Source organism: Doryrhamphus excisus, chromosome 17 (assembly GCF_030265055.1).
Source record: "Doryrhamphus excisus isolate RoL2022-K1 chromosome 17, RoL_Dexc_1.0, whole genome shotgun sequence".
Taxonomy (NCBI): Eukaryota; Metazoa; Chordata; class Actinopteri; order Syngnathiformes; family Syngnathidae; genus Doryrhamphus; species Doryrhamphus excisus.
In genome coordinates this window covers 12,467,182-12,488,658 of record NC_080482.1, presented here as the reverse complement: position 1 = coordinate 12,488,658, position 21,477 = coordinate 12,467,182, and the positions used below count along the sequence as shown (strand labels likewise).

The 21,477-nt window shown below is 42.5% G+C and overlaps 2 protein-coding genes across 4 annotated transcripts; both read right to left on the bottom strand.

Annotated features, from left to right (window-relative positions):
* Nucleotides 1–2,020: 2,020 nt before the first annotated feature.
* On the bottom strand, nucleotides 2,021–9,055 carry ccne2 (cyclin E2). 3 transcript variants are annotated; one of them, XM_058053404.1, is made up of 12 exons: nucleotides 8,470–9,055; nucleotides 7,121–7,159; nucleotides 6,789–6,870; nucleotides 6,603–6,656; nucleotides 5,806–5,948; nucleotides 5,585–5,720; nucleotides 5,367–5,513; nucleotides 4,263–4,358; nucleotides 3,914–4,048; nucleotides 2,955–3,066; nucleotides 2,719–2,876; nucleotides 2,021–2,644 (listed from the first exon to the last, which is right to left on the bottom strand). In XM_058053404.1, the coding sequence occupies exons 1-12, from the start codon at nucleotides 8,556–8,558 to the stop codon at nucleotides 2,534–2,536; spliced, it is 1,302 nt and encodes a 433-aa protein (XP_057909387.1). In that variant the 5' UTR covers nucleotides 8,559–9,055; the 3' UTR covers nucleotides 2,021–2,533. The 3 variants fall into 3 exon arrangements, with proteins under 3 accessions (XP_057909387.1, XP_057909388.1, XP_057909389.1); XM_058053405.1 differs by lacking the exon at nucleotides 8,470–9,055 and adding an exon at nucleotides 7,621–7,884; XM_058053406.1 differs by lacking the exon at nucleotides 3,914–4,048.
* Nucleotides 9,056–9,384: 329 nt separating this feature from the next.
* On the bottom strand, nucleotides 9,385–17,034 carry tp53inp1 (tumor protein p53 inducible nuclear protein 1). The gene is made up of 4 exons (XM_058053952.1): nucleotides 16,841–17,034; nucleotides 14,587–14,951; nucleotides 11,937–12,441; nucleotides 9,385–11,844 (listed from the first exon to the last, which is right to left on the bottom strand). The coding sequence occupies exons 2-4, from the start codon at nucleotides 14,708–14,710 to the stop codon at nucleotides 11,634–11,636; spliced, it is 840 nt and encodes a 279-aa protein (XP_057909935.1). The 5' UTR covers nucleotides 14,711–14,951; nucleotides 16,841–17,034; the 3' UTR covers nucleotides 9,385–11,633.
* Between the last annotated feature and the right edge of the window lie 4,443 nt (nucleotides 17,035–21,477).

Genomic DNA, 21,477 nt, shown 5'->3' with positions numbered 1-21,477 from the left:
GAATTTGGGAGAAAACTTTATTTTTCTCGTCAACATCAACTTGCACTCTTTGCTACGTCAAAACCCTTAGCAAAACCAAACGCAACAGGAGCCGGAAAACACTTGTCCTCTACGCTTACGCCTCCGGGTGGCAACACCTTCCCTATCGCTAGTTCCGGGGTGAGTTCTGTCCCGGTAACCTACCACTACACTTTCTTCTGTTTTAGCCAAAATGTAAGCCACATGAATTCGTTGAAATTGGTGTGAAATAAAGCAGATTATTAGTGTCTTTAGCGAATATGCACCTTTATTCAGTCGGAGTGGAATGTTGCTCTATTTTTCTGTAAGTTACTGCTAATTGAATGTCCTTCTTCCGGAAGACGTGATTTAGTTTTGAGTGACAGGTGCTTGAACCAATCAGGTGGTTGTAAAGTGTAACACACGGATGGATGGATGGATGGATGGATGGATGGATGGATGGATGGATAGATGGATAGATGGATAGATGGATAGATGGATAGATGGATAGATGGATAGATGGATAGATAGATAGATAGATAGATAGATAGATAGATAGATAGATAGATAGATAGATAGATAGATAGATAGATAGATAGATAGATAGATAGATAGATAGATAGATAGATAGATAGATAGATAGATAGATAGATAGATAGATAGATAGATAGATAGATAGATGTTTTGATAGATTTGTTCTAAGGTGGAAAAATAGAAAGTAAGAAGAACATTCATTCGCCTTTTTTCCTCCTTTGTCTGTCTCTTATGGGAACGTGACCTGTGACCCTTACACCCCCATCCAGCCAGGACACATAGATGGGCGGTGAGTTGACGTATAATGAGTTTGGCGTGGGCATCTGTATCGCCTTTGTCTCTGTGAGGACAACTTGTTCCCTGCATACACTTGCACATGTTTGGGAAAATAAAATGTGCACGTTCTCTCATCTACAGTATGTTGCCGTTCATCTTTTTTTTCACCACTTTTGTATGGGATTCTATCCGCTAAGGAAGTGTCGGGTGAGAGTCACTTTGTGACTCAAAGTGTCATGGTGACCACTTTTAGTATGAACGTGAAAGTTGAGGGATAGAAATTGACTCATCGTTCAGCAAAAGCCCAAGGAAAGTGTTGTTTTCAACTTTGTCCTCACTATTATAATCACATAGCTATGCAGGAAAGTGTATGTGTGTGTGTGTGTGTGTGTGTGTGTATACTAAGGCCATGCTTTCCCAGGCCAACACAATAGCTTCACTACAGGGGCGGGGGTATTCTTTCTCCCCAATCTTCCTATATATGGCACACATACACACACTCGCAGGTCAATAGTGTATATACCAGTACAATACTTTGAATTGCATGATTGCTGCCCCCTGGTGGCCGCTTTGATTATTTCTCAAAGCGAGCCAAATGATACCCAAGTCAAATAAGGCAAATAAAGAAGTTCACTGTAAAAGGATGCTAATGCTAACTAGCTAAGACGAAACTTTTCTTCCGTATTTGCACGAGAATGTTTGCACGTGATGGTGCTAACCGAAAGTATTCACACTAAACTGAGAGCCCAACACCCCACCCAGCTCACACTCACACACAAATAAAGTCCTGACTTTTCATTATCATGTTAAATGTTATCTCACACACCTTTATGCATATAATTATGAGGTTTCTCAGAGGAAAATAGTTTTGGGGTGAAGCAAAATTGTTCAAGATGTCAAAAATAGATAGCCTGAATGTCCTGACCATGTTAGACAGTTTGATGTTGGAATGGCTTGAATTGAGAAACCTGGACAAAAGAGGGCAGAAATCTGAAAGAAATCTTACAAGAGGAAGTGGTGTAACTTTGAAAAAATTTGAAAAATAGTCAGTTTAGTCCCAACTAAGTGGGATGGTTTCATGGTGGACTTGCTGAAATCGGTTGAGACATATGAAAATGGTAAAAGTTTGAAAACTAAAACATTCATTTTTAATGGGGAAAAATGTGGAATTTCATTGCATAAAAGACCCATTTGAGTTCATTTAGAATTTATTTTTCATCTGTGTGTACAACATTGCAGTATAAAAGATTGAAAATTCATCATTAGAAAAATGGATCTATGTACACAAACATTCTTTAGCATGTAAATGGTTGGAGTCGAAGGCACAAACGCACGTCACCGTACAGCAACATCATAAATAGCCACCAAGCTCAAATCATCCCTCGCTCCCAGATTTTAAACTCTTTTCAATAAATACAAGCACACGAGTGGAAGTAGGCGGGCATCCTACTTGGGTCAAGTTTCCAGGAATGAAACAGGAAAGACAGAGCAATAACACTTGTCGCCATGGCGATGAGTCCACGAGAGAGCTGCGTGTTCCCATACTGATGATGGGATGTTCCAGAGAACATTCACAGTGGAATGATGTAGTGAAGGAGCACCAGGATGTGTTACATCCACCTGAAGATGAAAAAGTCTTTCACAAAACCAAAAATCTCATTTTGTGTTTAAATAAAAACAAAAATAAAATTTCAAAAGCTAGATGTCTCGGTCAGAGCGGTCCTGCTCAGTGATTGGCTGGTTTCTCTGTGCTGCTGGGCGGAGTCAACATGGGCGTCATGGCGACAGGTGACAGTGGACAGTCGGTGCCGTCTGTGTGCCGGTCCTGGGATTTCCTCTGAGGAAGTGAAAAGTCAACGTCAGACAGGTAGTAGACGAAAAAAGAAAAAACCTTTCTTTAGCGACGCTCACCAGGAGGTCCAAGTAGGTGACGTGTGTCTGGATGTTGTGTCTGTCCTCGGCTTTGACCTTGGGGAAGGTCTTGAGCTCAGGTTTGGGTTCTGAACGCAACGTGTCCACAAAGGGACTCATCCACCGCACGCAGGGGGAAACGCTCTCCCACGTCAGGCCTGCCAGGAACAACACTGTCAGTGCTCAGAAAGTAGAAAGTCCGAACGAGCACAAACGCATCTGGATTTCTCCCCTACCTGACACTTTGTTCACCACATCGAAGGTGGAGAAGTGGCAGAAGGCAGCTGCGGCGAGGACGCTATAGCTGAAGTCCAGCGAAGTGATGTCCATCATGCACAAGTCCAAGAGCTGAAACACCATCAGGTCAAAATGTCACAGGAGGGTTCAAAGTGTAAATTTTTATCGCAAATGTTGATCCGAAATCAGAGGAGGCCTTTTCGGAGGTGGGACAGACAGGAAATCACAGCCTTAATTTATTTTTAAAAGCCTTTTTTTCTACCGCTTTTCCTCACGAGGGTCGCGGGGGTGCTGGAGCCTATCCCAGCTGTCTTCGGGCGAGAGGCGGGGTACACCCTGGACTGGTGGCCAGCCAATCACAGGGCACATATAGACAAACAACCATTCACACTCACATTCATACCTATGGACAATTTGGAGTCGCCAATTAACCTAGCATGTTTTTGGGGAGAACATGCAAACTCCACACAGAGATGGCAGAGGGTGGAATTGAACCCTGGTCTCCTAGCTGTGAGGTCTGCACGCTAACCACTCAACCGCCGTGCCGCCCTGTTTTCTACATGTAAAACTATAATTGTTCTCTATAAAAATGTGCTTTTGTACAGATCCAGTGCAGAGTCAGGAAGTAGTGAATTTCTGAAGTGGGTGATATTATCACGTTTTCAACTTTTATGCAGCATTCGTGATTTGACCTGACAAAATCTTAAGTAAGTTTGATCAAGTGTATATAATTTTCTGTGTTAAAGCATATTACATCAGCTAATAGTAGCTGATGCATGGCCTATTTATATAATAACTCCCATTACGTAGCACTTATATACAATTGACTTGGTGGGCCGCATCAATAGGATGGACTTGAATCCGTTCATATGATGCTGTAGAAATAGCAGTTGCTGTCCGCTACTAACAAAGTGGAGCGAGTTAAACACTGTGTTACATGACAATGTGGTCGTGTTACCTGCGTGATCTGGATGTACATCTCCTGTGAGAACTGAGGGACCAGGAAGTTATCTCCATCTTTCTGGGCCTCCACCTGAGCATAGAGCTTGAGCCAGGAAATAGGAGTCTCCGGACAGAGAGTCCAGTCCAATGCCTGCACCAGACAAATTGAGTGCTTTTAGTCAGTCTCCAAAAGACTCAACTAACACCAGAAAAAATATTTGCTTGAGGGGTCTGAATAGTTGGATAAATACTCTGTATAGAATACTCAATACTGATCCAGGTGAGGGCGAACAAGTAGCCCCAAATATATTTGTGGCGGGCCATCAAAAATGAATGCAAGGGAAACCCTGGATTCATTAAAGTACCTTAAGGATGTGAAGCTCCGTGCACTGGATGTCCCACGTGTCACACGCTCCGTCCGTCACGTAGGCAAACTCGCCGATTTTGGGAGGGTAGATCTCCTGCAAGAAAGTCCGCTGTCAAATACTCCAATTTCCACCTTCACAATCAAATTTTGTGTATGTTTTATTCATTTCTATGTAGAAATGTCACCGTCCTTGCCGGACCTTACATGAGGAACAGCAGAAAGGCCAGCGAGACAATGAGGATTCTAATTATTGTATTCCTAAGTATCATTTTCTTGGTGTGTAAAAGCAAGAATATTGTGATTCATAAGAATATTGTTTGGCCTTTTGCATTTTTTTGTGCGTCCAAATCCATCCATTTATCTTCTACACTGTTTATCCTCACCAGGGTTTATGCCTCACCAAATGAGGCAGGGTACACACTGGACTGTTTCACACTCACATTCATACCTATGGACAACTTAAGAGTCGCCAACCGGAGTACCCGGAGAAAACCCACGCGCACACATGGCGAGTCAGCAACATGTAGGGTGCTTTGTTTGGGCACTTCATTCCAAAGAACAATACAAAAATTGTGGCGGAAATTTTCGTTGAAAACTGAGGTTTGACGTTATAGTTTAAATCACTTAATGGGATGTGAAATGTTCATTCATTCATTTTCTACCGCTTTTTCCTCACAAGGGTCGCGGGGGATGCTGGAGCCTATCCCAGCTGTCTATGGGCAAGAGGCGGGGTACACCCTGGACTGGTCGCCAGCCAATCACAGGGCACATATAGACAAACAACCATTCACACTCACATTCATACCTATGGACAATTTGGAGTCACCAATTAACCTAGCATGTTTTTGGAATGTGGGAGGAAACCGGAGTACCCGGAGAAAACCCACGCATGCACGGGGAGAACATGCAAACGACACACAGAGATGGCCGAGGGTGGAATTGAAGCCTGGTCTCCTCGCTGTGAGGTCTGCGCGCTAACCACGTGCCGCCCGGGATGTGAAATGTATAGTATATAATTTATGATAGTTCCTACTCTAGTCCTTTTATTCTATTTACTTTAGTGGTGTTTAATAATAATTTTAAAAAGTGAGTTCAGACTCACCTCTATTTTGGAGGCAATGAAGAGCGCCGTGATGCCGATGAGCTGCAGGTAGTCCTTGTTGACGTCCTCCTGAGTCAGCATAAAGCGGTCAAAGTAGTCTTGAGCCAAATACGCCGTCTGGCGGTGGAGGCAGTACACCTCGCTCACCTGTACCGCAACAAACAAAATGTAAAAGCGTCTCCCCAGGGGCTCATTCTCCTGTGCGGTGCGCTCCTCACCTCCAGCAGCCAGTCGAGGAGGATGGCCCTCATGCTGGGCTGCAGTTTAGGGTGCCGCTGCATGTAGCTCTTATCGTGAACGTACGTCAGCTCCTTGTTGAGCATCTTGATCCACACATCATCTGAGCTGGCCCAGCTGCAATGCGACAACAAGTCTTAATTTGAGAACACAGGAGACACGAGGAGACACGAGGAAGCACGACGCTTGGGCGGCGGCCTACCTGAGGACAGGGAGGGGCGAGGACTTGATGAAGAGGTTCTTGAACCGGTACTGCTTGAAGCTGGATGGGTCTGCGGGCTCCAGTTCTTTGTGGGGCGTTTCAATGAGGACACACGGGCTGGTACCATCCTCGGACCAGCACTTCTACAAATACACAACAAGCTTGAGGTTAACTTATTTTTCATGTGTACCTCCTTTGTTACATTTCATTTGGACCAGATTGGGATAAGTAAAAGTAGGAGTCCTTATTTCTAAATCGGAATCATTTGATTAGAGCATAAAAATTCTGTTTACTACCCTCTAAATGCAGCTTTTAACATTATTACAGCCCTCTAGACATCAAAAACATGAGCACTTTAAGAACAAATAATCATGCATGTGTGTTGCTGTTAATGTTGTAATAATGAAAATTTGGCAATTTTCTTGTTTCGCATTGAGATTGCAAATTTTTTAATAATTTTAAGCCTTAAAGCTGACATGTGGTCGCTCCATCATGTTGTGTGCCTCCATGTTTATCATCTAGGAAGCTATGAGACTTATATTTTCCTCATTTATCCGTAAAAGTGCTTTTTACTTGAAACCAGAAATGCATTGTATGCATTTATATTACAGTAAACAAATGTCCACGGTCACTTTGCATAACAAAAGAGGATGGAAGACTCCCCACAACATTGTAAATTATTAAAATTGATGATTACGTCACCCCCACCCCCAACAGAAATTGATTGCAGTCCTGTGGGAACTACTCATATCATCAGAGTTCACAATGGGTGGTAATAACATGTAAAAGACACAAACCTGAATTTCATAGCTTTGTTTCTTGGCGGCAGGTTGTGTCTTCTTCTTGGAGGACTACCAGAGGAACAAAGAAGTGAGCCATGTTGAAAAACACAAATTAGCACAACTGTCTGTACAATATAAAGATTGTTATAATGACATGTGTTAATATTTATGCATACTGTGTACAAAGACAAGACAACCAACCTCAGACTTTCTTTTCCTCAGCAGAGCCTTGACGGGGGGTTCTGGTGTGTTGGAGTCTCTGGCTTGCAGAGTGATGCGACCGCTGAGAACAAACACACATTTTCTTATTATTATTATTATAACTTATAAAGACTTAAAGCTCATTGGACGCACAGACAGCTGCCTTGAACATGGCTGACATGTGGACACGTTTTAATAATGTGATAATGGTGTCACCACACCCCGACCACCACCCTAATCCTCTCAAACACAGAGGGGCGGGTGGGAGACACACGGACACATCCCCCGTCCCCCCTCCTTCAAGACCGACACAAACAGCACCAGGTGCTCACCTGCGTCTGGACATGGTTCTGATTGGACTTGGTGTTCTGCTGCAAAGACAGGAAAGAGACACAAAAAGTCAGTCGGGCAAATTTTGTTGACGGTGGATGATGGGGGTCTTCAGAAGAGGTCACATCCTAGTGCCATAAACCCCAATCATCACATATGTGCTAAGCTTCAACTCATCTTATACTTGACTCATTTAAGAGTGACAAATACAAGTAAATAATGGTCTAAAAAAACACTCACAGAAACATCCAGAAGTAGCATACTTTAGTCCACTCCTAATCTTGTATATGATCGTGAATGAGCTACTGTGCATACAGTTGTTATAAAGCTGCAATGACTATAAGATCTGAAAACAGATCATTTAAACGTAATGAGATGTAAGGTTGTAATGTGAGTATAGTAGCAATGTGTTTTGAGTAAGAGTCTAACAAAGTCCACTGAGCCAACAGGAGGAGGGGGTTGCTCTTCCCTCGCTTACAAACAAAAAAAACTCACAAAATACCTCATTTAAAAGCCTTCTTTTCGCCTTAAGGGGTTCCTCGAACCTTTCCAAATAGCTCTCGAGTGGTTTTAGCAAGGGAAAATGGCCAAAATGTGAACTTTAAGCAAGAATTGAATCGCAAAGACGCGCCAATTTCAGCAGCGCTAAGCGGGAGTGGATCGCAGCGCTCGTCCTCTTCTGAGGACACAAACTTGGGCAGAAAGACCCCAAAATGGACCCCTATTCATCATTTATCATCACCAACAGCTACAATCAAAGCCCCGACACCCGTTAAACGGACACTTGGTCTTGTCTGAATGCAGTTTGCTGTGTTTAAAAGCGAGTGGATGGAGGCTAACAGTTTGGAGGGAAGCTACTGTAATTAGCCAAGCTGCTAACTGGGTCAACAATGCTAACTATGGATTAACAACTCTAAAAACCACAATAGGACACCTTCATTATTCTTACTACATTCTGTTTACAAGAAAAATAAGTGGTAGTGAATTAAAAGATAACTTTGGAGAGCTCCATTGAGTCAGAAAACTGGTCTTTGTGTTCCAACGTGTAAACCCCCATTAAAAATGCAAGTTCTCCCGATCCAAAGTAAAAACATGGCATGCAGCGTACAGACACATTATCGTAGAAGTGTAAAAGCACTAACTAAACTGCCCATTTCCAAGTTAAAGCGCGCTCAAAGCTGCAATCCCTCGTTCGTCCACATTTCAAACAGTCAGCGAAAACCATGACAGAAGAAAAAGTGTTTTGCCTCATAAAGCAATAAAAGCAACCGTCAACGTCTCCTGTTAGAAATAAGAAGTGTTAAAATAAGTGTATATGTATAAAAAGAGCTCCTCGGTGAGAGCTTCTTACCTCCTGAGTGAAGAATGAATGAATGGATCAGCTGTGGCGCCGGCGCCAATCCTTATATCCGTCTGAGACTGCCGCGCGCATCTGCGCATGCGCTTTCCCGGTTCAACCACTCGCGCTAAATGTTTGAAAATGAGCGGAAATCTCCACAAACGAGCAACGCCGAGAGGTTCTCATGGACGCCGAAAAGCAGCTCCAATAATTCACGCACTCAACGAAAGCACACAGTGTCTAACTCATCGACCTTTTGTTTGGTTTCACTGGACACAGCGTTCATTTCGAACGGTGAACGTATCTCATGGTGATTTTTGATGTTAATACAGAATTCTGTGTGTTCCGGTTGAATTTAAACGACGGGTATTTTACCCTACAATCGTCCGGTGCACACAATACTCAGTGGCATTATCATAAAGTGACGTTTTTCATCATTTTTCACCCGCGCCAGAGGAACTTCCGCGTTCTGGGCCCGCCCGAGGGAGGAGTCAGGGCGACGTTCGGCCAATGGGAGCACGAGCATGGCGGGTCACGTGCCTCCTTCTTGGGAGAATGTAAACAGGCGAGCACGTGGTGCAGCTGTCAAACATGTCAACAAAGTCTCACGTGAAAGGAAGGACGTAATAGTAACTTTATATCAAATACTACACTTTTATAATGAAACTTTGCCACTAATTGAGTCCTTTAATTATGCACTCACATATAATTACTTTTATAACAGAAATTTACCACGGTCAGCCATTATGGTTAATTATGCATTTACAATGTAACTTAACTATTATAGTGTCTATCGTTACATCATGTTTTCATAGTTTAAGGCATTGTAATAACTCAATACATATAGCATGAGCCTAATGATTTTCTACTATACAAAAATATCTACAGGTTTGACATTTGACACTCCAAAAAATTAAAATCAAGAGATGTGTATGAAAACATTTATTTTGTGACTAATAAAGAGATCACATGAATGAACTATTACAGTTTGAAAACAGATGACCCCCATATAACATTTTTCAGATTTTAACAAAGTGACTTGAACAACCGTACATACAAAATACAGAGGATATGCTGATAAATAAAAATGTTAACCCTAAAACACCTACACAATTTTTTTTATTTTTTGGCAAAGTGCTGTATTATTCCAGTAAACTACACAGGGAAAAACAAAATGTGTAACACTTGGTGAATCAAATGAAACAACAGTAAAAAATGCCACAAAATATTCTTTACACTTGAGAATAAACTGGAGGTTTGCTACATCATTCTGTCTGGTTTATCGGAGTCTTTAGAAAAAGGGCGAGGGCGGCGGCGGCAGCTGAGTGGTGCATAGTTGGCGTCCTTTTGTCTGTAGAATGTCCACTCAGGACTTCAAAAAAAAAAAAGACATTCCAAGTTCTTCATTGATGCATAAGAGCATTTCAAACTGGAAGGCACGTGATGCACAATTTTCAAGGCATTGAACACAAACATGAGAAATCCCTGTTAGTTTTGATGACAGATGCGAGAACACAAATCAAAAAACCCATAAACCTCATTTGTGATCCATTTCTTTTTCTTAAATACATCATTGGAACACAGATGAAGAATTGTAGAGCGTTAACAAGACATTCAAAAAATTATTACCTTAAATACACCAGAAAACACTATCAGGATTATTTACAGGCAGGCCAACAACTTTATGAACATCTGCTGGCCCGTCAAAATGTTTTTTGTATTGTCCCATCACACAGTGAATATTGTGTCTGACTTCTCATTACTAATCTCTGCAAATGTATTATTCCGTTTGAAAGAATTCAAAACAAATGTGTCTCTTGCAGATTATAGGGAAATAGTCATCTGAAATACGAAACAAGTAAAAGGCAGGCAGGTAGATTATACACTCCTTAGACATTAGAATGGTAAGGAAGCCCATTTTACTTGGGGGTGGTTAATAAAGGTAAAAGTTATGTAGGGGGGTTGGGGGTACTGTATAACTAAATCACAACAAAACATTGTATAACGTTAACATCACATGTATGAGTTTCAGACAAGTTCAAAAGGCGGACTATTAATACCTCTCAGCCATGTTAAAAGCACCAAGCCCAATAAACGTTAAACAATAAGAGTTATAAAACATCTGCTTTAAAACATACTGAAAGACCAAAAGATCATTGCTACCCTTTTTTTTGGTTTAAATAGTTTTAAGAGTAACTAAGCTAACATGGAGAAGAACAAAACCAACAAAAGGTATTACTGACAAAAAGTTTCTATCCATTGTGATGGACTCAACCAAAACCACTTCCTGAGACCTCTCAGTAAAAGTCCCGGTGGAAAAGAAAATAATCATCAGCTGTCAAGTAAATCTGCATTTTCCTTAAGTGTAAAAGTGATTGGTTGTGACCCTGAGAAATGGACTGCAGATTCATTTAAGAACAAACAAATAACAAAAATATTTTTCCATTTTCTTTTTTTTCTCCCAGCGCTAACACAAGTCTACCACCATGCAACACGTCGCACACTGACGGAAGCAGACACACAAACTTCATACTGATATGTAATCTGTTTTCCATTTTTCAAAATATATTTTTGACTTTTTTTTTTTATACATTTTTTTAACATTTCTATTCGTCTCAAAGCTACCGTTAAAACAAGGCAATTTAGTGATATCTAACAGTTATTTTTGACTTTTTTTTCTTCTTACGTTCAAGAAAAGTACTGAATTAGAAAGCAGAGGTTGGTTCAGTTGCCGGTACAGAACAAACACGCTGGACTTTGTCGTTGCTGGAGTGAAGATTTTGCCACATAAAGTCAAATCATTTGGAGGAGACAAACCAAGGTCCAAAATTGGATCAGAGGTTTGCCCTCATGCAGCCTTATAGCAACCCCTTACAATAGTCAAATTGAACATATCTGCAGACCGAACAGACGTTGGATGTTCATGTAAAGGTTGCAGAGATGGCAGTGACATCATTGTGGGTGGTCCTGCCGGGGCCAAGTGAACCTGCCTCTGAGTAAAGTGACCTACAGCTTTGATTCGATTCATGAAGAAGAGTCCATGATGACGAGAGGAAGGAGAAAGTGGAGGAGATTGCTGTGACAAAAGGGGCTGATGACAGAAAATGACCTGCCGCCCTTTTCACTGGCGCCTCACTTGTTGCTGGTGTTTGTGTACGGACGACAGGAGAAGGACCTCAGAAATTGAGGTGCCTCTGGCTGGGCTGGTGCAGGTGTGTAGCACCGGCCTTGGGTGGGTGCAGCAGGTTGAGACGTCGCAGCGCATTGCGGGACAGCGGCTGGCTGGCGAGGCCTGGGCGCTGAGGCAGGAGGCCCGCACGGGTTGAGAGAGCCGCATAGCAGGCTGGGTGGAGGCTGGACCGACGCTGGACCACCGCCACGTCTGGCCTATATGAGGAGACACCACAGAATATGAGGCTGATGTTTACACAAAATGTTTAAAGTATGTAAATATAATAATGAAATATTTGTATTATTACCTGTGACGCGGCCCGTCAAGTGAGCGTCTGCCTTTCTCCCTTCCACCCGAGGCAGTCGTTGCAGTCGGCCCATTGCTGGGCAACAGGCCCAATTCAAGGTCGAGGGAGCGGGGCAGGGGGTCAAGGTTGATTCGGGGGGGGCTGTGGTGGGCGTAGACGGACATGCTGGGATGCTCAATCAGCAGGTTCTCCAGTGGGCTGGTCTCCACCAGGACCGGCTGGCTGCTGCGGCCGGTGAAGCAGGGCGGGGGGGTGACAAACCAGCTTTCCTCCATAGAGGACATGTCAAGACGCAGGAAGCCACCTTCCACCTCGTCCTCCTCCTCCTCTGCGCCGCCATCCGGGTCGGTGTCGGCTGTGGAGTTGAGGGAGGTGCAAGAGGCGTAGCGGATAGGAGGGCTGGCCATCGGTGACGGGATCATGACCAGGTCTTCGTCTTCCTCCTCGTCTGGGCTCCCGGTGGGTCTGGGGAGGCCGTCACCATGCTGACTGGAGCAGGCATCAGCTGAGAACACAACAAACCAGCTTTTAGTCCAGAATGCTTTAAGCCTTTACATATTTAGCATTTACCAAATGCATAAAATCTTTAAATGATCCTCTCGTATTGTCATCTACCAGGACGCATTGTGGTTAATAAAACTGCACTGTCTACACGTACCACTATAAGGGTAAATGAACATTTTGCCGGGGAGCAACCAAACATCACACGACGAACCTGACCACATAACCAGAGACTCACTAATAGCAGCTTGACAAACAGCTGATCCTGTTTGCTGGGCTGGAGGCCACAGACACCACACTGAATATTTTTGCATGTTATCCAATCCCGTCTATGCAAAGATGCCAACATCAAGCCCCCAGGACACCCCCGCCCCATGCCAAAATCCACACATTGCTCCCCTGACCCCCCCCATCGTCAGCATCGCATGATTCATAGACAAGCTGTTAGGATGGGGGAACTTGAACACAGGTAAATCATTAGTTTTGCCATTTATTAACTTTCTTCTAGAATTTAGTTTTTTCCCCCCCAATAGCAAACAGTCGGTCAGTCATGTGACCAGAGTGATGCATCTACTTGGCAGCAGCAGCAGAAAGAAACCAAACAAACTTCGTTAAATGACCTCTTTGCTGTTTACTTCCTGCTTGGAAGCATGTCCAACTACACTTTAGGAGATCATCGCTGCATCTGACGTTTGCACCACACCCACGAGTTCACGGCTGTTTACACAGCTGCTTCTTCATTAGTAGGTATGCCATCTAATGAGATCCAGTACAAACAAAATCTGCCTTTACAGAGATCATGTTCATTTGACAATATGTTTACCATTGTCCTTGTGGTGACAGTGTTCACTCTACGATTCTATTAGAATACACAAGAAAGTCAGGTTAATTTTAATCTTAATTTCTATCTAATTCAACACGTTGAACACATCCATACATTGTTCTTTTATTCAGCATATTAAATATCCTTATTTACACAACAGCATGTGTGGAGAATCGATCACATTAATTAAATTACACATTTTCACTATTCTAGGGATGCACCAATCCACATTTGAATTTGGATATCTGCCAATACCTCAACACGAGATGCTGTTTGCTTTAATAATGTTACTAATCGCAGTGTCTACAGACGCTCTAAGGAGCTGTAAAGTGCTCAATCAACAATCGCTTTATTAAACAAAACAGGTTAGGTTACTAACCTGTTAGTAACCTAAACAGGTTAGGTTACTAACCTGTTTTGTCCACGGCAACTGCGACAAACATCAGAAAATTAAGACTATCAGTGTGTCTCATACATGCAGCATGACACACACACAATCTCCCAGGTGATCGGACATCACCAAACTATTAAAATTGCACATGTATGAGTATATATGCTATATATGCTTTATATGAGGCTGGAATAACCCCCTCTCTTCAGACAAATATGATAGTGGAGTGTCCTGAGATTTTGTGTTGGTGTGTGGTTTATTTTGTGTGGTTTTTGACTGGCTCAGGCCAGGCCAGGCCTGCTGTGCGTGTGTGTGTGTGTGTGTGTGTGGCGATGGCTACATTTGCTGATAACATTCAATTGGTCATCCAAATATTCCTACTGGAAATTTCCGATATGTGAACGATTCTGATACCGCAACCCTGAATATTGTGCTCCTGAAGCCATGGCTGACTACTGTGCAAGATTTAATGCTCAATTTATTAGGACTATTAATATGTACTATTTTTATCTATTCTGACAACAACTCAGCACAAGTGGGCCACCTGTGCACCCATTGCCCCCACCCACCAAAAAAGTTCACACGCTTGTGGAATCTGAGTCGCCTCAAGTCGAGTCACAGTGGGTCAGGTTGAGCGATGGATTAACGTTCCAAAGCAGTGCCAGTTCCGCGTCACCTGAACTTTCATTGCAAAGTCTTATGTGTGTTGACTTGGGTGGCAGATCTGTTTTGACTGGGCCCAGACAGTTTGGAATGTTGCAATGTGTGTGTGTGTGACCGCCACTTTCCCCTCCTGGTTACATCTCTTACCGCAGTTAATGCACTTTTCTGTCCTCACAACAAGGCCTCCATTTTGGCACATTGTGCTGCTGCCTTCACCACAATCAAGTTCAAGCATTTGCCGGTTCGACTGGTTTGAACAAGTTTACACTCACCCAGGAAGTTGACCAGAATCCAGTCTTCATCATCCTCTTTTTCCTTGCCGTCTCCGGGTCGGCCGCAGCGACTCAGCTCCTGTGTGTCGTCGCCAAACAGGGCGCTGGCAAACCTCTGGAACATCCTGGGACGTGAGTGTCAGGCCGAGAGAGGGTATCTCGGGGAGGGAATGGAGAGCAGCAGGTGGCTCGGGGCGATGGTGGGGAGGCGTTTTGGTCATCAGCTGCAGGCTTGGCAGCGGCCGGCGAGGATCTCGGCGGAGGCGCTAAAGTGCATCAACGATGTGTGGTCGCGACTCATCTGAGAGCCAGGAGGCTGCACATAGCTCGGCGTGTGGGGGAGAGACAAAGAACAACAAGAAGACCTGAAAGACATAAATAAGGTTGTTAATAAGCTTTATGTTAATATTAAGAAGGGAGGCATGTTGAGGCAAAAGGAAGTGTACGACTTTGCTGTAACCAGCAGGGACGCTGTTGTGCAGAGATTATGGTGATTAAATGACCCTCATAAAAGCCAATTACAGGATTCATTGCAGCAGCTGCGGTGATTTCAGCTGCTGGCCTGACAAAAAGAGGCTATGTCAGACTGGAGCAGTAAATAAAAAAAGACACAGCTGGACAGCAGCGGGTCAGCTCATCAACAGTTGGGTTTTCACACTGGAGAACAAAGCAGAGAGTCAATTTGCACTGCTGCTTCTTTGCGTCATCTGGATGCATGGCAGGACTCAATTACCATCTGAAATGTACACCCTTGACACTCAATGAGGAATGTGAACGTTTTAGTCCAGAAATGTATTTCATAATTAATTAAATACAGGCATACTTTGCAATTCAAGCGTTGGATTGACTTTAAAAGCACGATGGTCTAAATGAGGTTCACTTGTGTGGTACGTTTACGACCTTCCCCTCTGACTCGTACATCTCCAACCCAAAACACAACTGTCAAGGTGACATGTTTTTGACTCTTGACTCCTGACTCTTACCTAATACTCACAGTCCAGTACAGTCTTGTCAGTTTACGTGGTGCTGTCCAGTAAATGTTTATGTAAAACAACTTGTGACTTTGTTGCTAACACTCGCGAGGCAGTCTTAAGCTAGCTAGTCGTTAGTTTCTAAATTATTTGTATAGCCAGATCGGTTAGCACTGCAAAACGAATGCTTTGTTAGTGATACCGCGCAAGTACAGCTTTGTCTACTTCCGTGAACAACGCCGTGTGACGTTCACAGCACACGCGTTGTTTGTTGAGTCCATTGCAAACATGAACATGAATGTGTGTTTTATTCGTCAGAAGCCCTCTGCATTTCGTGTCCCCTTTTCTCTGAAAACAGAAGACACTGCCAACACAGTTCTTCAATCAACCCGAACTTGCTTTGACTCCAATCATCCAGACCTTTAATCTACTTCACTGGCACTTAAACGCACCACGGAGTTCGTTGTGGCTGCGATGATTTTATGACCTCCTTCAGATTGGAGCTTCTCTGGAGCAAGCGGTGAATTATCAACTTTGTAAACATGCCGAGTGGAAAGAACCCAACGACTTACCGGTGGACACAGCACTAAAACTAAGAACAACAGAGGTTTGGTAATCTGTTGTACCGCCTTCTCGGGAAACCATCTCAGGCCAAACAAAAAAAGCACCAAATTAAAGCAATTCCATACACCACAGCTCTGGATTTGAGGATATCACGGCACAAACGATCTATTTTAAAATGTCGTGCGAGGAAATGGGGAAAAACTTCGTGTTACATATTTTGTCCAGTTTGCAAACATATTGACTCGTCGATCGGATGGTTTAGTTTGTGTATGTAGTCGAACAACCAGTTTGCGAGACTTAGAAGGGCTCCAAAAGCCGGCGTAAAACGGTTTAGCTTGTTAGCTGAACTTGGAAGGGGAGGGCTGTAATTCGACACGGTTGGGCAGGACCAACGTCTGTTCTACCTTCATTTCAAAACAATGTCGCCAAGAAGCACCTTCTAGAATGTTCACCAACTGTGAGGCACTTTTCCCCAGACTAACATGTCTTCGAGCACAGGTTAGGCGTCGAGTAGCTAATGCAGCTCAGAAGCTAGCAAGAACAAACAATACTGAGACATAATATAATTCGACAAATCCTTCGTCATTGACCAATAACGAAGCCAAAATGAAAGCACACAATTCAAGTAAAGCGTATTTGTGCTGTTAAGAGTATTCAAGTGATCCGTTTTCAAGAGAATAAAAAATGAGGGATGACTGAGGAGAAAACAAAGAACCCACCTGCGGCTCAACCAGAAGTGGATGATAAGAGCTCAAATCGACGTTAAAATCCTTTCAAATATGAGGTAGCTGTGTTACTTTTCGAAGAATGGAAAAGGGAAATGTTTCTTCTTAGAAGAAAAGTATAAAATTGAACATCGGTTTTTGCAGGCTACTTGCTCCTCTTTGCCCGACTGCTCCTTCTGTTATTGTTGTCAGCCTCCAACAGCTGATCGCCATTACGTCAAGAGGCGGGGCTAACGAGCAGAGGAGGTTGAACCATTAGCTTCTTGACCAATCACAGGTCGTAACACTGACTGTCACTATGCCACGTGACGAGTTGGAGGACATGACTGGACAAAACACTCGCCTTTCTCCAAAAAGCAGTTACATAAGCGCCACAACATCCGCTTCCGGTTCCAAGGCGAAGAAACAACAATGTATTACTACTGCATTATCATCAATACATGTTTTATATTGTTTTATTGCTGGGAGTCTTGCAGTTTGTTTGTACAAATTTAATAAGCCTCATTCGTTGACAACATAAACACAGGGGAGGAACAACTTTGGGCATGGGCAGTAATTTAATTAAAATATATTCAAACAACAAATTAGCTTAAAAAACAACTAAACAAACATGCAGTCACACATTGAGACGTCATCGGATTACTTCATAAAGTCAATACAGTGTACAGTGGCGACGCCCAACTTGTTTGTAAACCACTTTCCCCACAGGGAATCAAGGAAACAATCTGTTCCAGGGTCAAACTGTGGTCAACAAAAACCCCAGTTTAATAACTATTGAGATTACATTTTAATATTCTTAGCACTAACTTGAGTTACCAATCCATATGGTTTGTGACCATTACAGGGTTAATTGAGTGCTCATCATGAAGTGATGCAACATAGTCATAGCAGACATTTCAAGTGACACCCCATTGTGTTAATAATTCAAGTTAGATTCATCTTTTGTTTTTCCTCAGCAGAGCTGAACTTTTGACACAACAGTAGAAGCCTCCTGATTGGTTCCTTGGCATCACATGAGCCAGTGTGAATCAGCCAGACAACAACGCAATAAATTCAGAAGGAAAAACACGAGATAAGACAACGCTTTACCTCCCATCTTTTCACTGGCACACATTGGTGACGTCACAACAATGATAAGACGTTCTTCTAAAGTGTTTTTTTCCTCTCTTTCCTGTTTCTGCTGTGTTACATCAGCTTCACCGCTACTGCACTTTAACCTTCTAAAGAGTTTGTTTATAATGCATTTTAATAACATAGTGTCTCTCAAACATTAACAAAACAAAGGTTTGGTAATGCTCACGGATGTTTGCTAAAACTATTTACGTATAAGACTTAACCTCACATACATGGTATTTTCTAGGGTTGATACTGCAAATGTTGGTATCATTCGGATATAGAGCCAATATTGCCGATCAAGATCAGTGAATGAAAGTATGTTTTGATTTGATTTTGGGAACAAATTTGTGACAAATTTAACAGTATACAAATACAATATGCAAATACAACAAGACAATGTAACAACATTGACAAAATAATACACTTTCATTACATACAATTGTTTGAGAAAAAATAAAGTCAATGGTGCCAAAATTGGTCCACAAAAGCTAAAACTATGAATGGCTAATTTGGTATGGATATTTGGAAATATAATAGCAAACTATTATTTTAGAATAAACCCCTCAGATGTTGTTCTGGCTCATCTTCATTTTAAGCACCAAAAGGGGACAATGTGTCCTCATGTCTTTCTCAAGAGTTGACCAAAGAAGCCCACACAAGATGTTCAGTACCAAATGTCCTCATTATAATCCATAATAATCAGTGTCTGACATCCATTCCATAACAACAATGAAGGGCCTCCATATGGGGCGTCTTTACATAATGAGACTAATGTTTGCTGTGGGTTGCTCAACGCCGTCCTCCGTGTGCCCATCAGGGGTCAACGACCTTGTGTTGTTGACGCCAAACATACTGGGAAGTGGGACGAGATTATTGCGCCGCCCAAAAAAGGCTACACACATTAAACAGAACCTCAGAGTGTGTCTCACATGATATAAGACACCATTAACTGACTATACATTAAATTCCTATATAGTTTTTAGCTATTTTATATTCAAAGGGATATCACCAGGCAGGAGGCCGTCAAGAGATGATGCTTGTATTACACATACGGCTGCTTGAGAGTAAACATAAAACATGGCTGATGACATCAATAAGCACTTTGTTTAGCATTAGAGGTGCGTTAAAGTCAATATGCTGATACAGGCATTACAGGTACAAAGATTAGAATTTGGTGCAAAAGTTATTTGCGTTGAGGAGTTCAGTTCAGGCTAAGCGGTTAAATAAAGGCTCAGGAAGTATTTGCACATGAACCAGTAGTGCTCAAAATGCCACTTTTGGACAATTTATGTCAAAGAGATATTGAATTTGGGGTTTATGATCCAAATTAGTACTTTTTAAAAATATTTCACTTTTCTAAATTGACAGAATATACAGTATGAGTCTCACCTGACGTGATCGCTGATATAAATTAACTTTTCAAAAATATAATAATTTATTGAAATGCACCTGTATATGTTAAATATGATACATTATACACAATTTTCAGCTCATGAGCTACAGGTACACACCTATTATTGGCCCATTCATAAATACTATTATTATTTTTTTATTATTACTATTATGATTTAAAAAAAGGAAAATTTGGGGGTATGAAAAACAAAAGAGGACCCAGTATGCCCTCCTGACTCCCAACTGCTGGTGTCATAAGAGTATCCGCAGGTCGTGGCCTTCCCGTTCAGGACGTAAAAATGTGGAGAGGAATGCAGGCGGGGCTAAGTGACACAGTGACCTCTGCTGTGACAGACTTTTCCCTCATTTTTCCTTTGCCCCCACTTGCACTCTCCCAAAATACAATGTACATTATACAAAACCATCATGTTAAGTGACGTCTGCAACACTTTAGACACATCGGTACAAATTAAAGACGAACCATATCAAAATGTTATATAGCAGACTTGGATTGACACGGATAAGAAAAAAACAGGCGATGAGAAAAAAAAAGTTAGCATAGCCTAGCATGTGTGATTATGTCACAGTTGACCTAAATTAAGAGCATGGTTGACCATCATTGCCTCTGTAAGCTCTTTCAGAGATTTTTATTTATTTTTTATTTTACCTTTATTTACCCAGGCAAGCAATTTAAGAACAAATTCTTATTTACAAATGAAGCCTGAACAAAGAGCAGAAGCACTTTGAGGGAGAGGGGAGTGCTGAAAATAAGAACAACGTTACATTACAAAAAAATACAAATATCAATACAGTAAATATGTAATACAAAAGCATCAAACAACATTAAAACAACAGGATATGGCAATAGGCCTAATCAGCAAGTGCATGAGTCAGATGTAATTAGTTGCAAGTTTTGTTTAAAGACAGAGAGAGATGTGAAGGCTCAAAGTTTTAGAGAGTTTTGTAGGGTGTTCCAGTCATTAGCTGCAGCCAACCGGAAAGCGCTGCGTCCAATGATGGTACGAACTTTGGGGATGAAGAGTTTGATGTGATTACTGGACCTTAGATTGAAAGCAGAGTGAGAAAGATGTAAGAGGGAAGAGAGATAGAAGGGTGTGATGCCAAGTATGGTTTTGTAGATGAGCTGAAGCCAGTGACGGAGCCGTCTGGTATGGAGTCATGTCCAGTCTACCAACTTATATAATTCACAGTGGTGAGTGGTGAAAGGGGCGCTAGTAGCAAAACGGATGGCGGAGTGGTGAAGAATATCCAGCTTCTTCCGAGTGGACTGAGATGCCAGCCTATAGATGGTGTCACCATAATCAAAAATGGGCAAGATGGACATTTTGACAAGTGTATGTTTTGCTGAACGGGTGAAAGAGGACTTATTGCGATAGAGGAAGCTCAAGCGAGCTTTGACTTTTGACTGTAGGTGCTTGATATGGGTGGTGAAGGAAAGGGACGTGTCCAACCAGAGGCCAAGAGGTCACAAACTCCAGTTCAGACCCGTTGACACAGAAAATTTTGGGAGTAGGAGTGAGATCAGGATTCCGGTCAAAGATGATGCATTTGGTTTTCTTAGTGTTAAGGAGAAAGTGAAGGCTGTGGAAGTGCTGCTCTACTGAGGTGAGACTGAACTGAAGTGAGGATGTTGCAGAGTGTAATGAAGGCCCCTCTGCATATAAGATGGATCTTGGAATTACCAGCAGATAAGGCTGCATCATTTATGTAGATGGAAAACAGCGTTGGGCCTAAAATGGAGTCTTGTGGCACCCCTTTAGTGATGGTAAGAGGGGGAGACAGGATGTTTTCAGTCTTTAGTTGCTGGACTCGGTTGTTTAAGTAGCTGGCAAACCAGTTACAGGAGTGTGATGACAAGCCAATGCTAGAGAGCCTTCGAAGGAGGATGGAGTGATTTTCTGGCTTAATTGTTTGTGAACCAGTTTTTTGAGGATCTTAGCGAGGCACGGCAGGATGGAGATAGGTCTATAGCAATTGGGGTCAGACCCTGTGCCACCTTTGAAGAGCGGGAAGACAAGTGCAGACTTCCAATCCGAAGGAAGGATGGATAGCTCCAGTGACATGTTAAAGAGTCGTGAAATGGGAACAGCAATGACAGCAGC

Excerpts from the sequence above, each read along its gene's own strand:
- ccne2 (XM_058053404.1), bottom strand. The coding sequence starts at position 8,558 with ATGCGCAGATGCGCGCGGCAGTCTCAGACGGATATAAGGATTGGCGCC. Across the intron at positions 5,949-6,602 it reads AACAAAGCTATGAAATTCAG|AAGTGCTGGTCCGAGGATGG; the intron begins GTTTGTGTCTTT and ends GTGTATTTGTAG. Across the intron at positions 2,877-2,954 it reads TGTGGTGAACAAAGTGTCAG|GCCTGACGTGGGAGAGCGTT; the intron begins GTAGGGGAGAAA and ends TGTTCCTGGCAG.
- tp53inp1 (XM_058053952.1), bottom strand. The coding sequence starts at position 14,710 with ATGTTCCAGAGGTTTGCCAGCGCCCTGTTTGGCGACGACACACAGGAG. Across the intron at positions 12,442-14,586 it reads GATTCTGGTCAACTTCCTGG|CTGATGCCTGCTCCAGTCAG; the intron begins GTGAGTGTAAAC and ends TTGTGTTCTCAG. Across the intron at positions 11,845-11,936 it reads CTTGACGGGCCGCGTCACAG|GCCAGACGTGGCGGTGGTCC; the intron begins GTAATAATACAA and ends CTCCTCATATAG.